We start from the raw sequence: 14,234 nt of genomic DNA, 5'->3' as shown, positions 1-14,234 counted from the left end.
AGTTGCCCACTGGTGACCGGCACCGTAGCCCAGCACGTCAAGGCTCAGGACACCAAAGGGCCATCTCCTCACCCTTGACCCTGAATAAGGGCACATCGTGCAGCTTTTCAAAGCTCCCATTGGGCTCAGCTATTCCCGTTCAGTCAGCAAAGTCCGCCACATTTGCAGAATGCGCAAAACACTCCCCAGCAAAACACAGAAAGGGCAGCCTTTGCTTAACGAGGCAAACTGCCCATGATTGCCTCTGAGCATGTGCCGATTTCTTTCCTTCGCTCCTGGACTTGGAGACGCCATCTGCATGAAGTGAAAGGTGAAGCTGGCTCTCAGGGACCGATAAAGGAAGGCATTTCCATCTGACATCACTCTCCTTCTCGCCCAGGCGTGGACCACCACCAGCAGCCACCAGTTCCAGAGGGCCCAGCAAAGGAAGTCCAGGCTGCCTGCTGGGGTTCAGGCCAGGGTGGAAACAGCTGGAGGGAGGGAGGGGTGCTGGGGGCCTGGGGCAAGCAGTGTTCTCATTCTCACCCTTCTCCTCTGCTTGGCCAAGTACAAGCCTCCCTCTTCAGCCTCTTCCTGGAAGAACATTTCCAAGGGAGCTTTACTTTCTGGTGAAATGGAAGAGAAACCCACCGACTCAGGGCAGCTCCGACAGCAGCTCTCGCTGCTAAGCTGCTTTAGAAAGCTTTAAGTAGATTGTGGGCAGCTTTACAATAATTAAGGAGCAAGAATCAAGGAGCAAGTTGATGAGCAGGCGAGAGGTCCTCCAACCTCCGCGGTGGAGCTGCTGCTGGCAGTGCTAAGGGCCCCCCACCCACCCACCCACCCAAATGCCCCGGCAGGAAGCTCTGCCAAAGGGAAAGGCAGGGAAAAACCTACTCAGGCCTGGTTGCGGCTCCAGCAGAGGAACAAGGGATCCCAACTAAAGCTTTGCATCTGGACTGGGCAACCAGCAGCGGTTGGGGCCCTTTAACTCTTAACGATTGACAGTGGGCAACCTGTTGCCTGCCCTTCCGAGGTGAGAAGCCAAGTAGGTTTCACCAAAGCCCTAAAAAAGAGACCTCATTCTACCAAGATCTCTCTGAAAACAGATCCGCCTCAGGCTTCAGTTCCGTTGCAGGCTCCGTTGCAGCTCCGTTGCAGGCTTCAGTTCCCCCACCCCCCACCCCAACTGTGTCCTCACCCACAAAGGTTGCCCCAAAATGTTGTGACTGGAGGCTGTGATGAACTTATGAAAGCTGAAACCAAGAGTCTGCTCTGCTCAGAGCTCCAGCAAGAGTGCAGAGAAGAGCAACCGAGATGATGAGGGGACTGGAGGCTAAGACATACGAAGAACGGTTGCTGGAATTGGCTGTGTCTAGTTTAATGGAAAAAAAGGACTAGGGGTGACATGATAGCAGTCTTCCAATATTGGGGAGATTGTCAGAGAGATGAAGGAGTCAACCTATTCTCCAAAACAAGCAATGGATGGAAACCAATCAAGGAGAACACCAACCTAGAAATAAAGGAAAATTTCCTGACAGTGAGAACGATTAACCAGTGGAACGCCTTGCCTCCAGAAGTTATGGGTGCATAGCTGGCTGGGGAATTCTGGGAGTTGAAGTCCACAAGTCTTAAAGTTCCCAAGTTTGGACACCCCTGGTATAAGGTGTCCTGCCTAAGCAGGGGGCTTGACTGCAAGATCTCTAAGGTCCCTTCCAATGCTGTTATTCTGCTAAATGGGAAAAGCACACCCATCCACCTGGGCTGTCACATCTTGCAGGTCACCCCACCTGTGACCTCAAGGGCAGGTGTGAAGGATGGCACCACTGATTGTGGAGGTTTCACTCTGGCCGAGGCGAAGTCAAACAAAGGAAATGATGATTCCTTCTGGGGAGAGACACAGACACATTTTGGCATGAATCGCAGAGAGCAGGACAGATCCAAAACTACCGGCACATACAGATGCTGAAAGATGAGGTGTTGCAAAGAAGCCGGTGGTCACTTGGGCATAAATGTAGAAGAACAATACAGGTGAGTCATTGGGTGAGCCTGGCTGTTTTCTGGCAGACGTTTCATTACCCAACTAGGTAACAACATCAGTGCTAGCAAGAAATTTTACACACGCGGCATTCTTTTAAACACCCCCCACCCTGCAGACACCCCTATCCTAGGCTGCAAAGGCCTGCCTGGGGTTTCTGGGTCACCCCTCTGACAGTTACAGGGAAGCCCCTCTCCAGGGGCTGACAAGAAGTAATGGGTGGAAGCTTGTTAAAGAAAGATTTAATCTAGAAGTAAGAAGAACTTGTGGGTGCTCCATGACTGGAGGTTTTCAAGAAGAGCCATTTGACTATGATGGTATAGGGCTTCCTGCCTTGATCAGGGGGTTGGACTAGAAGACCTCCAAGGCCCCTTTCAGGAAACAGGAGGGGTGCTGCATTTGGGGTCTGTGTACAAAGCTTTTAGGGGATAAAAATCCTCAAGGGGAGAGTGAGAGCACCTTTTTAGAGTCACAAATTTGATCCAAACATGTTTTGTTAAAGCTCACGAAAGCTTATGCTTATGAGTCTGAAAAGGCGCTTGCAAATTCTTCCTTATTTAGGGCCATGACCGACTAGCACAGTTGCCCTCCTATAATTCAAGACCCAGGTAATCCCTTAAAATGCCCAAGGCCTCTGTGGTGGGAGTGCACGAAAGCTAGAGCTTTTTGGCACCAGATAAGAAAATATTTGGAAGAGATGCTAAATCAAAGGAGGGAGTTGAGGCCAGAATTATTTCTACTAGGGATCACACAAAAGAAAAACATGGCAAAGGTGGACTATATTTAATGCTGCCTATTTTAACGGCGGCAAGACTGGTTTTTGCACAAAAATGGAAAAATAAAAGAGACTCCCTTGGAACAAGAAATAATAAATAAGATACTGACGTGCGCAGAGATGGACAGACTGACTCTAGAGCTCAAAGACAAGGATGAGACAGAGTATCCCGAAATCTGGGACAAATGGAACCAATGGTTAGAAATGAGGGGAAAAGGTCAGGACAGAAAAACACAGACAAGTTAAGAATTGGAAATTATGGTATTAAGAAGGTGTGATAGGCAGGAATTGGATATATATTTGTATGATTAGTAATTATATAAAAGAAAAGATCAACGGACAGGTAATCTGACTGACTACACACACCTATGTAATGGATATAAAATATAATTGTTGTAAGATCTAGAAATGTCGCACTATGTCCAATGCTTTTAATGTTTATCTAATAAAAAAACTTTTGATTAAAAAAAATGCCCAAGACCTCCTCTCCAAGCATGCCCTGACCCCATCCCTCTTTTTTAGAGCCCCCCCCCATAACATGCCTGGAGTGGCCCTCTGGCTGGCATACCTCTGTCTTGGTGAAGCCCCCTGGCAGGAGCATGGTAGGACTGGAATGTGGGACCCTCACATGTGGCTCAGGGAGAGGCTTTGCCATGTCTGGGTAGTCAACACCAATCAAAAGTCTGGTGGGGATTCTGTGGGTACCTGGCCCACGCAGCATTCTTTTATGTTCGGTTACTAATTTCTTTATTGCGGTTTTACGGTGCCCAATAGCAGACCCGTTTTTGAAGGTCTACAAAACAAAGTTTCAAACCCTTGAATGCATAAAGACAATTAAGCCATTTAAAATCAGAAAGAAATTAAAACAACCCCAGTGGGGGAAAGAATAATCAGCAACATCGCACGGCAAACAGCGAAAGGCTCTGGAAATTGCAAACACATTTTAAAGTTTTCCGCATTCAGTGGAGAATCACCCAGAGCTGCATAATCAACTAAGCCGCCAGCGATGGGCCTTGGAGGATGTGGAGATGCAAAGTTCCAGCTGCACCTCCAACATATTATTTTTGGGGTTATATCTCACTTTTCTGCCTGAGTTTTTACAGCTCTTTCAAGCACCGAACAATGAAAAATAAATTCTTCTTGGAGTCAAACCCGACTCTTAGGTGTCTTTGTAGAGATGCCGTGTTAGCATCTTTGGCTACAGCATGGCTGCCCTCCTTCCTCAGAATTGTTTGTTCACTTGTCAGTCCGAGTGAGGGGTAGGCCCTGGGATCTCCTGGTGGCCCCCCATCCAAATACTACAAAGTCCCGCCTGGCTTAGTTTTCTTCTGATCAATGAAAGGTGGCTGGGTGCTGCCCCCTAGCTGGGCAGCAGACAATAGCCGCGGGCCAGGAAAATACAAGGGAGTAGTACCTATTATGGAGGAGTAGGAGATTGCGCAAGGTGGCTTTGGCACTGGAGGCCACACAGCCAGGAAGGAGTAGCTGCCCGTGCCTTTTAAGTGGGGGCCACAGCTAAGAAGGCCTCCCTTGTTCCTGCAACTCATAGAAGGAGCTTTTTTTTTAAAAAAAAAAAAAAAAGCAGAGCTGTTCCAGAGGAAGGAAGGGAGAACGCTCAATCAATGGAAAAGCTTCCCTCCTGGAGTTTGAGTGCTCCATTGCTGGAGGTTTTTGAGAAAAGATTGGACGACCATTTGTCTGGAATGAAATAAGGACTCCTGCCTTGGGCAGGGGGTTGGACTAGAAGACCTCCAAGGTCCCTTCCAGCCCTAGGATTCTGTGATTCAGGAGGGCCTCGGAGGAAGTTCTCCTTCCTTGTTTATCACCTGTGTGGTATATCCCAAGAACGCAGCACATAGATTCCTCCCTCTGAGAAATACGCCTGGGGATTTCTACTTAGGCTTCTCCACAACAACAATCCTGTAAGGTAGGACAGACTGTGAAAGAGCAACTACTCCAAACTGCCAGTGAGCTCCTTAACTGAGCAGAGAGCTCAACATGGATCTCTCCCAGGTCAGAAAGCCAAAACGTCCCCTTCTAACCTTTGGCCTTTTGCCGGGAGGTTGACCTGACCTTTTGAAACACGGGGATGCCCAGATACCCTGACCTCCATGAACACAGCATGGTCTCCCTCCTCTCCCCTTCCTCAAAGGGCCTCTGGCTAGAAGCGCCTGCATCCCTCTCAATGAAGCCCCAGGATGGGAGAAGAACCCCCTCCCAGGACAGGGACGGAGGGGGCTTGGGGGAATACTGGAACCCCAAAAGCTTTTCTTGGCTGACTTCTGTAGCACAAATGCCACCTTACAACCCCAATCCCTGAAGTGCCTAATTTAATTGGGATGTGAAAGGCAGGAGAGAAATGTACACTTACATAAAGGTAAAGGTTCCCCTTGCACATATGTGCTAGTCATTCCCGACTCTAGGGGGCGGTGCTCATCTCTGTTTCAAAGCCAAAGAGGCAGTACTGTCTGAAGATGTCTCCGTGGTCATGTGGCCGGCGTAACTCAACACCCAAGGCGCACGGAACGCTGTTCCCTTCCCACCAAAGGTGGTCCCTATTTTTCTACTTGCATTTTTTACATCCTTTCGAACTGCTAGGTTGGCAGAAGCTGGGACAAGTCACGGGAGCTCACTCTGTTATGCGGCGCTAGGGATTCGAACCGCTGAACTGCAGACCTTTCTGATCGACAAGCTCAGTGTCTTAGCCACTGAACCACCGCGTCTCTACACACATTTTTTTTTGCCCTGAATCTACTTTTTAATCAGGACTTTGCTGCTCACATTGTCACACGTAACCTCTCCCAAATTACCACCAGCGTGGCAAACTCCCTCAGCTGCATTGCCAGCAAGTCAACTGATTAGCAAAATCTCCAATAACCCCAAAAGGGAGCAGGATTTATTTTTTTAACAAAACGCGCCTCCAGAGACGATCCACATTTCCAAAGCATGCCTTAGTCTATATCCGCTGCAAATTATAGCGACTATCTCCCAGTCAAATTTCAGCCAAATGTCAAGTTTCAAATCAGTGTGAACCAGGGACATCCACCTCGGGAAAGGCAAGCAACGTCCCCTGGGAACTGTGTCTCCCAAGGGCTCAATTTCTCAGGAAGTGCCGAATGAGTGGCCAAAGCCAGCAGCGTTCCTTGTGGCTGGCGGGTACAAGCCCTGGTTTGCCAGGCTCTCCTCTCCAGCACCGGCTTCCCGAAAAGATACCATCTCCCTCCACCCTCATCCCCAGACTGAGATACCCAGCTTGGCTCCAGCCACCGGAGCTTCCCCTGGCCTCCACCAATGGTGGAGAAGGAAATTCCCCAGCTGCCGCTGTAACTTGCCTTGGACTACAAATTCCATCATGCCCGGCTGGAAAGTTGTCCTCTTAATAGATGCAGAAGGCTTTGGGCTTGGAAAGAGGGGCACAAAGATCCTTCCTTCACCCGTATCTGCTGACCTGGAGGAAAACCCACCAGCTCAAGCCACATTTTTAGGAAAATCTCTATAGGCCGGCTCTCTAGCAAAAAGCAGTCCGCCTCCTTTCCAGCCCAACACAGCATGAGTCCTGTGGATGGCAGGGGACACCATCCATCAGCCACGGCCTTCCACGGGGCCTCAGAGGCCAAGCAAGTTGACAAGCTCTCCGCAGCTCTTCTCTCCAGCCCTGAACTCAGAAGCAACTTTCACAGTCCACTTTCCTTCTGGGCAGCGTTTTCAGAGTCTAGGGCAGTGATGGTGAACCTTTCTGTAAAGGCGTGCCAAAATTATGTGCGCGCATGCTATCGCGTGTGCATGCCCATATCCACAATTCAATGCACCCCGTCCAGGTGTGCATGCGCATAAGACCCCCATGCATGTGTGCAAACCCCCCCACACCTCATGCAGGGGTGAGTTTTCACCCTCCCCAGGCTCCGGAGGCTTTCCTAAAGGTTGGGGAGGGCAAAAAAACAGGAACAAACTTCTGGTAGGCCTGCTGGCCTGTTTTTTGCCCTCCCCAGGCTCTGGAGGCATTCCTGAAGCCTGGGGAGGGCGAAAACGGCCTCCCCCGCCCTTCTGAAGGCCGAGAATCAGCTGGCCGGCGTGCATATGCGCGCTGGAGCTGACAGGGTGCCAGCAAATATGGCGCCACATGCCACCTGTGGCACGCATGGCATAGGTTCGCCCTCACGGGTCCAGGGGCACGAGGGGAAAGATTGGAGGGGTCTTTACTGCCTGGAAAGTCCCAAAGGGAAGGACAGCCTCAAGTCAAACCCAACCCTAAGCCATCCTATGAACTGCGGCCTCTTCAAAAACTTTCCAATCTAGGCCAGAGCCCTGGGACTCCCTGAAGTCTCCCATCCAGCTACGAAGCAGGCTCGATCCTGAGGGTGCAGCCATCTCCCACAGGGGCCATTCACCATCTCAGCTCCCCACAAGCAAGGTGGGCTTCTGCCCTTCCCAGCTCTGACCCCCCCCCCCAACCCAATGTGGCTCCATCTAGCATGCATGAAAGAGGAGTAGCTATGTCTTCCCTTAAGCCTGTGCACCATCAAGTCCCGAGTATCTTGCGGGAATGGCCTGCGGGCTGCATTCACATGTTCTGGATTTGAATGAAACCACTCATACCCCATGCTGCCAATCAAACCAGGCTTAGCCCAGTCTTCCCATCTTCTGGGTTTCTTTCTAAGGGGGCCTCCACAGACTGGCATCCAAAGGCCACAGGTGCTGTTCTATGGGGCAGAGGGTAGGTTAGCGCTGCTTGTCTTACAATCTCACAGGTCTCAGGTGCTCCCAAAGATGCAGCAGCTCAAAGCATCCACTCTGAAAAGCGTTGGCTGGTAGCCCAGAGCTCCTGCTTCTTCCCGTTTCTCCGCCCCCCCCCTCGCTCAAACATTTGCTCACCCCAAAGCCAAGGTGTCTCTGGGACAGGATGGACTTCTAGGAACAAGAGTAGGAGAAAAACAGGAGTGGCCACTGCAGGAAAGGAGGCAGAGAGAGAGACTGCAGAGTGGCCCACAAGCCCCATGCAGCACTCAGAGGCAACCATTGGCATCAGTCTAGGAAAGGGTTTTTCAGGCTTGGCAACTTTTAAGATGAGTGGACTTCAACTCCCAGAATTCCCCCAGGCAGGAAAATTCTGGGAGTTGAAGTCCACACATCTTAGAAGTTGCCAAGCTTAAGGAACACTGGTCTAGGAGGTCCCCTCCTCCACTGGGTGAAGCAGCCCCATGCCCTGGCATCTAGGGTACCTGCCCACCTTATTGGGGGCTACCAAGTATCTCAAGAGCTTCACCATCCAGACTGTCTCTCGGTTTAGCTCTGAGGATGTCCAGACGGCTGGCGGAAATGAATTGGCCAAGGAGGCCTTTTCTCTTCTCAGGACAATCCCGAGGTTTTAAAAACTGGCAAACTGACCACCTCCTGATGGAGGTCGAGCCCCAGTTCTTGTCTCAAGCAAGGCAGAGATGGCCAGAAAGAAGGTTTAGACTTCGGGCTCCCCAATTCTCCCCCCTCCAGAGTCCAGAATCGAGAGACAGCTAAATGGTCTCCATCATTCACCACCAGGGATTAGAAACCCATCCAAAAGCTCTGCTACCAATTTGGCACTGGTGTTCAGCAGCGGCCTCCAGGTAGACTGGCTGGGCACCCTTGATCCCCAAGGAGTAGCCTTCTTTCCAGAACTCCCTAGCCAACGAGGTCGCTGCTGGGAATTCTAGGCATTGGAACTCCTACACCTGAAGGGAGAAGGGAGAAACTCCGAGATGGGACCTGCAGTACTCTGGCTTGCTTGGAGGAGGGCCGAAAGGGAAGGGGCAACCAAGCAGGGACCCCTCTTCCCCATCACCTGTGGGGGTCAGTGAAGGAGAAGCCATGGCCCAGAGGAAGGCACCAGGCTGGAGAGGCAGCCAGATCAGAGGGGCCATCCTGGGAAGGATGCCTGCGCCCTGTGCCAAGGCTGCCTTCGCTGGCCAAGCGGTCTCACACTTGCAGAGCACAAAAGGGAGAGCACAGCAGAGAGCTGGCCCCGTCCCAGCTGCAGGCAGAGCGGGAGCCAGGGCTGGGTGCTCCTCCGTGCTGCATCCAGCCTTGGCACCCGGCCTCCCTGTCCCTCGCTCTCTTCCGCCACCCCGGGCCTCTCCAGCCTCCGGCCGGCCTCCCCCCTTAGCGACGACTGAAAGCGGCACAATCGGGGCAGCAGCTCCCGGGGCTTATTTTCTCCCCAACCCCAGTTGAAGAGACCGGCATCCACCTGTTCCGAGGGGGCTTTCCACTCCCAGTCCCGGTTCCCATCCCGCCGCCCGGAGGGGGTGGAGCAGCGGCGGGAGCAGCGCCTAACGCTGCATTTCATTTCCCTCCGCGCCCGCCGCCGCTTCCCGGGCCCGCCGCACCAAAGGGCACCGGGGGTGGGGGGGGGGCGCCGCACCGGGCACGTTCCGGCCAGAGCCCGAAGAGCCCAGGCGAGGTCAAGAGAGGGCAGCGGAGCCTTGCTGGGCACCGGACGTCCAGCTGCCTCCGGCGACGGGGCTGGAGGCGGCGGCGGCGGCGCGGGACTCCCCCGGCCGGAGCTCCGGGGCTGACGAGCAGGACGAGACGGAGCCGCCCTCCCTCCCCGGCCACAGGCTCCCGTCCGGCGGGGCGCCCTCCTCCCTACCCCCCGCGCGGGACAGCCGAGCCCGCCCTGGCATCCCCCCTCCCGCCGCCGCCGCCGCGCACTCACTGGCTTTGCCCGGCTTGGGCCTCTGCAGCAGCTTCTGCACCGCGCCGACGTCCTCCGCCTTCACCGCCTGCATGAGCTCCTGGTCCTTGCCCATGGCGAGCGGCGGCTGGGCTGGCCCGGGCGGGGTCCTCAGGGGCGGCTCATGCCCGGCCGCGCCCCAGCCGGCGGCGATGGGGGCTGCGGGAGCTGGCGGGACGGGGCGGCGGCGGCGGCTCCTTTGCTGCAGCGGCTGCCGCGGTCGCGACGCGCAATGGAGACGCGCGGCCGGGGCGCAGCGCCTCGCCGGCGGGCGGGGACAAGTCGGCTGCCGGGCTCCGGCGGGGGCTCGCTCAGCACAGCCACCGCCGCCTCCTCCCCTGCAGCGGCGGCGGCGGCGGCGTCCTCACTCCTGCCGGCTCGGGCTCAGCCGGCTCCCCGCCGCGGCGGCCGCCGCCAAGAGCCTCGCCGGAGCCGGCCACGAGCCCTCCATGGCCGGGCGCGCCGGAGCTGCGCCTGGCTCGCCTCTCCCGCGCCGCCGCTGCCCTGCTGGGGCGTCGCTCGGGAAGGAGGCGGCTCCCGGTTGACGCGGCTCGGGCGGGGGGCGCCGGCCGAGCCCCCTCCCCGGAAAGCCCCAGCCCGGGCATCGGGGAGCCGCGCCGAGCCGGACGAGGGCGCCTCTACGGACGTGCAGAGCGCTCGGCGCGCCTTCCCAGCGGGCCGGCCGAGCCGGCGGACACCCTCCGTGCCGGCGGCGGAGCTCCCGGGCGGCGAAGGGCGGCCGAGGCCTTTTGTGAGGCGAACCTGTGCCAAGGGCTGGGCGGGAGCTCCTCTGCCGGATCCCAAGCGAGGGGCAGAGCGGGGCCGGTCCGGGGCCCCCGAGCTCTTGGGAGGGCCTGGCCGGTAGGCGAGGCAGAACTGCGGCCCCTCCGAGCGCGCGGGACGGTGGGGGAGCCTCCCGGGACGGCCTGGAGGGGAGCGAAAGGCGACCGAGAGCGGCGGGACGGGGGGGAATCTGCGAGGCGGTTTGCACGATGCCTGCAACCGGGACGGTTCCGAAGAGGGACGGGATGATGGAGGGACAGGAACCCCCGGGGCTCTCCCCGCTCTCCTCCCACGAAATCCGCCCCGCAGCGACCGTGGCAGCTGCTCAGCCCTGGGAAGGTCTCCATCGCCCTGTGGAGACCTGAACCCAGACCTCCCCGCAGCCCCTCGGATGCTCCAAAGCGCAGCACCCGCTGAGCCGGCGGTTCCCTGGTGCCTTTCCACAGCCTGCAAAACTCTCAAGTACCTCCCTTAGTGCCGTCGCGTTTTTACACCCCGAACACCATGTGCGCCCCTGGCCACCGATGTTTTGGTGGTAAACCTGGTTTAAAATAAGCCGTGGTTGCGTGACTCCAGACAGCCCTCTGGTTGCCTTTGAGGACCGGTGAGTCAACTTGCCCCAAGCTCAGTCAGAACCTTTCGCTGTGGGTCTCCCCAGCCCAGCCCTGCAAGAGGCAAGGTGGTCTTGTGGTCTCCTCCCCCCCCCAATCACAAATCAGGGGTGAAATTCAGAAGGTTCTGACAGGTTCTGGAGAACTGGTAGCGGAAATTCTGAGTAGTTCGGACAACCGGCAAATGCCACTTCTGGCTGGCCCCAGAGGGGGGTGGGAATGGAGATTTTGCAGTATCCTTCCCCCAGGTATGGGGAGGGAATGAGGGTTTTGCAGTATCCTTCCCCTGCCACACCCCCCAAGCCAAACGGGGGGGGGGGGCTGAGAGTTCCAGAGAACGGTTTAACGGTGGGGCCAAATATTCGCCAGCACACACACACACACACACACACAGCCCCCTGGCCCATGGTGAGAAGGAAGGAATGCTGATGGTGAAGCTGTGGGGACTGGCAGTGGCTAAGCCCCACCTGTAAACAAATGGTTTCGTTTTCCAAAAATCAGGGCAATGTGGCTCAGACTGCTACTTTAAGCCCTGTTTCTCAACCTTGGTGGCTTTCCGATGGGTGGATTTCAACTCCCAGAATTCCCCAGTCGGCTGGAGAATTCTGGGAATTGAAGTCCACCCATTGGAAAGTCGTCACCATTGAGAAACACTGATTAAAGCAGGGGTCTGCAACCTTGGCAACTTTAAACCTGGTGGGCTTCGGTTGGAGAACCCTGGCTTAAAAGTCTCCTGCATAACAGAGTCGTTCCCCATCTTAGAAAAGTCTCAGTTGGAGAACGAAACTTCTGTCTGGTCAGCAAGCAATTGCTGGTTTGGGGCATGACCTTTGGGGGCAGGTTTGACCTTCCCTGGCCCTCGGTCCTGTTCAGAATGGCCTTGTTCCTTCTTTGAAGAAAGCAGACGAATGCCAAGACTGACATCTTAAAAGCAAAAATATCCGATGGAGGCACTTTTTCCAATTAGTGCATTTTATTAAAAGGCAGAAGCTTTGCTGAGCTGAAAAGGGACGTGGAGTTCTTCCGATGTTTTGCTGCCATGACTAACATGTCGCTGCTCCTACAAAATCTGGAAATTGGGGCAGGAAGGAAGGCAACGCAGAGAGAGTCCTTCTCTGCAGGAGTGGAAAGAGGAGAGAGGAGCAGGAGAGAAGAAGGGGAAGTAGAGAAGAGAGGGATGGTAGAGGGAAGAAAGGACGTAGTAGGAGAGAGGGAGAGGAGAGAGGGCAGAGGTGAAATAGGGTATAACATGGTGTATGGAAAGCAGAAGAGCAAATGACAGTTGTGGATTGATGGTAAGAGGAATCGATATAATATTGGATAATATAAAATAGTGATTGTTAAGATGTAATGGTATACTTGTGGTTATATGTATGGGGGGGGGGAAACTTTTAGGGGGAAAAGTCTGCGGTGTAAGATCCCCACATTGCATTCCATACAGATAATCCTTGACTTACAACCATTTGTATATTGACCAAAGTTAACAACAGGACTGAAAAAAGTGACTTATGATGGTTTTTCACACTTACGACTGTTGCAGCACCCATGGGCATGAGATCAAAATTCAGACGCTTGTTATATTTATGATGGTTGCAGTGTCCCAGGGTCATGGGATCACCTTTTGTGACCTTCTGACATGAATGGGGAAGCCAGATTCACTTAACAATAGTATAGGTCAGTCATGGCGAACCTTTTTCGCCTCGGATGACAAAAGCACACATTTGCGTGCCCACCCCCATAATTTAATCTCCCCGCACCGTGCGAATGCATGCGTGACCTGCACTGCCCTGCACATGCGCGCATGGCTTTCTTTCCCCCGGAGGCCCTACTTACTGGGTCCGTTTTCCGACTTCTGGTGGGCCCAGTAGGTCCGTTTTTCCCCCTCCCCAGGTTCCAGAGGCTTTCTAAAATGGCCCAACACGCAAACCAGAACATGGATGGAGCACAGGTTCTTCCACCCCCACCCCCACAACCAGTCCAGAAGTTTGCAGATTCACAGAACATCAAACTCTTCCATTGGGATGGACCCTGGGGGCCATCCAGTGCTGGAACTGGGTATGTCTAGTTTGATGAAAAGAAGGACTGGGTGTGTGGGTGTGACATGATAGCAGGGTTCCAATATTTGAGGGGCTGCCACAAAGAGGAGGGAGTCAAGTTATTCTCCAAGGCACCTGAGGGCAGGACAAGAAGCAATGAATGGAAACTAATCAAGGAGAGAAGCAACTTAGATCTGAGGAGAAATTTCCTGACAGTTAGAACAATTAACCAGTGGAACAGCTTGCCTCCAGTAGTTGTGAATGCCCCAACACTGGAAGATGTTGGATAGCCATTTGTCTGAAGTGATGGTTTCCTGCCTAAGCAGGGGGTTGGACTAGAAGACCTCCAAGCTCCCTTCCAACTCTATTAGTCTATTCTGTTCTGTTCTATTCTATTCTATCTGCCTGCTAAGTGCAGGAATGCAAAGTCCAGCCTCTGCTTGAACAAAATCCATGGAAGGAATAGTTCAACATTCAAGGACAACCTGCCTTCTTCTCACAGAGGACATTCTAAGATGGAGGAGCCTCCTAGGTTGCCTCCTAAATGTCAACCTCCAAGTTATCAGGAAAGGCTCCTGGATCCCTTCTTAGTGATCTGTTGAAAACCCTTCTCTGCCCTTCAGTCTTTCCATCTTGGCCAATTCCCTGACCGGTCTCCTTGCTGGACCCAGGACTTTAGAGGAGGATCAAACTAGGATCTATCCAGAACTTAAGACTTCCTTTGATCTAGGAACTATCAAACTCGGCAGATTTCAAGTTCATGAAAAGTGCGGCCTTTTTCAGATTTGTCCAACTAGCGATTCCTCCTCAAGCCGTTTGAAGGTCTCCTTGTTGAATAGGTGGGGATGCGCACCCAGGGCAGGCTCAACTTCTTGGCATTGCCCATTGCCCCTGCATTGCCTCCTCCAAAGATATCCTGAAGAGCAGATGGGGCTTGGAAGGAAAGGTCCTTTCCATCAGGGTCCGGGGAGGTATGGGGAAGAGGTTGAGCAAGGAACGAGGGTAAACAAGGCTCAGCCACAAAAAATTCACAATCACTCTCCCTCCCTCCCTCCCTCTCTTTCTCTTTCTCTATCTCTCCCTCTCACCCAACTATCCACAGGCACCCTTACAAAAATTGTGCAACTAATTCATTACAGGATGAGGGACAGATTGGTATGGTAGGGAAGGCATCAGGCTAGAAATCAGGAGTCCGAGGTGGGCACAAAGCCAGCTGGGTAACCTTGGGCCAGTTCCACCTTTTCAGCCTAGGAAGGTGGCCGTGGCAAACCCCTTCTGAGGAACCTTGCCAAAAATAATTGCAGAG

At 54.0% G+C, this 14,234-nt stretch overlaps 1 protein-coding gene across 3 annotated transcripts in view; it reads right to left on the bottom strand.

The window, feature by feature from the left end:
- The window catches only part of CASKIN1 (CASK interacting protein 1), a 148,038-nt gene extending 138,063 nt beyond the window's left edge, over positions 1–9,975 (bottom strand). For all 3 annotated transcript variants that reach the window (XM_081965356.1, XM_081965358.1, XM_081965357.1), the window contains exon 1: positions 9,481–9,975. In XM_081965356.1, the coding sequence (XP_081821482.1) occupies positions 9,481–9,574 (94 nt within the window). In that variant the 5' untranslated portion in view covers positions 9,575–9,975. The remainder of the gene's footprint in view (positions 1–9,480) is intronic.
- Between the last annotated feature and the right edge of the window lie 4,259 nt (positions 9,976–14,234).

The sequence above is a fragment of the Natrix helvetica genome (genome assembly GCF_964273705.1).
Source record: "Natrix helvetica genome assembly, chromosome: 13".
NCBI lineage: Eukaryota > Metazoa > Chordata > Lepidosauria > Squamata > Natricidae > Natrix > Natrix helvetica.
Note: the sequence above shows the minus strand (reverse complement) of the source record. Positions and strands in the feature narration are given on the sequence as shown.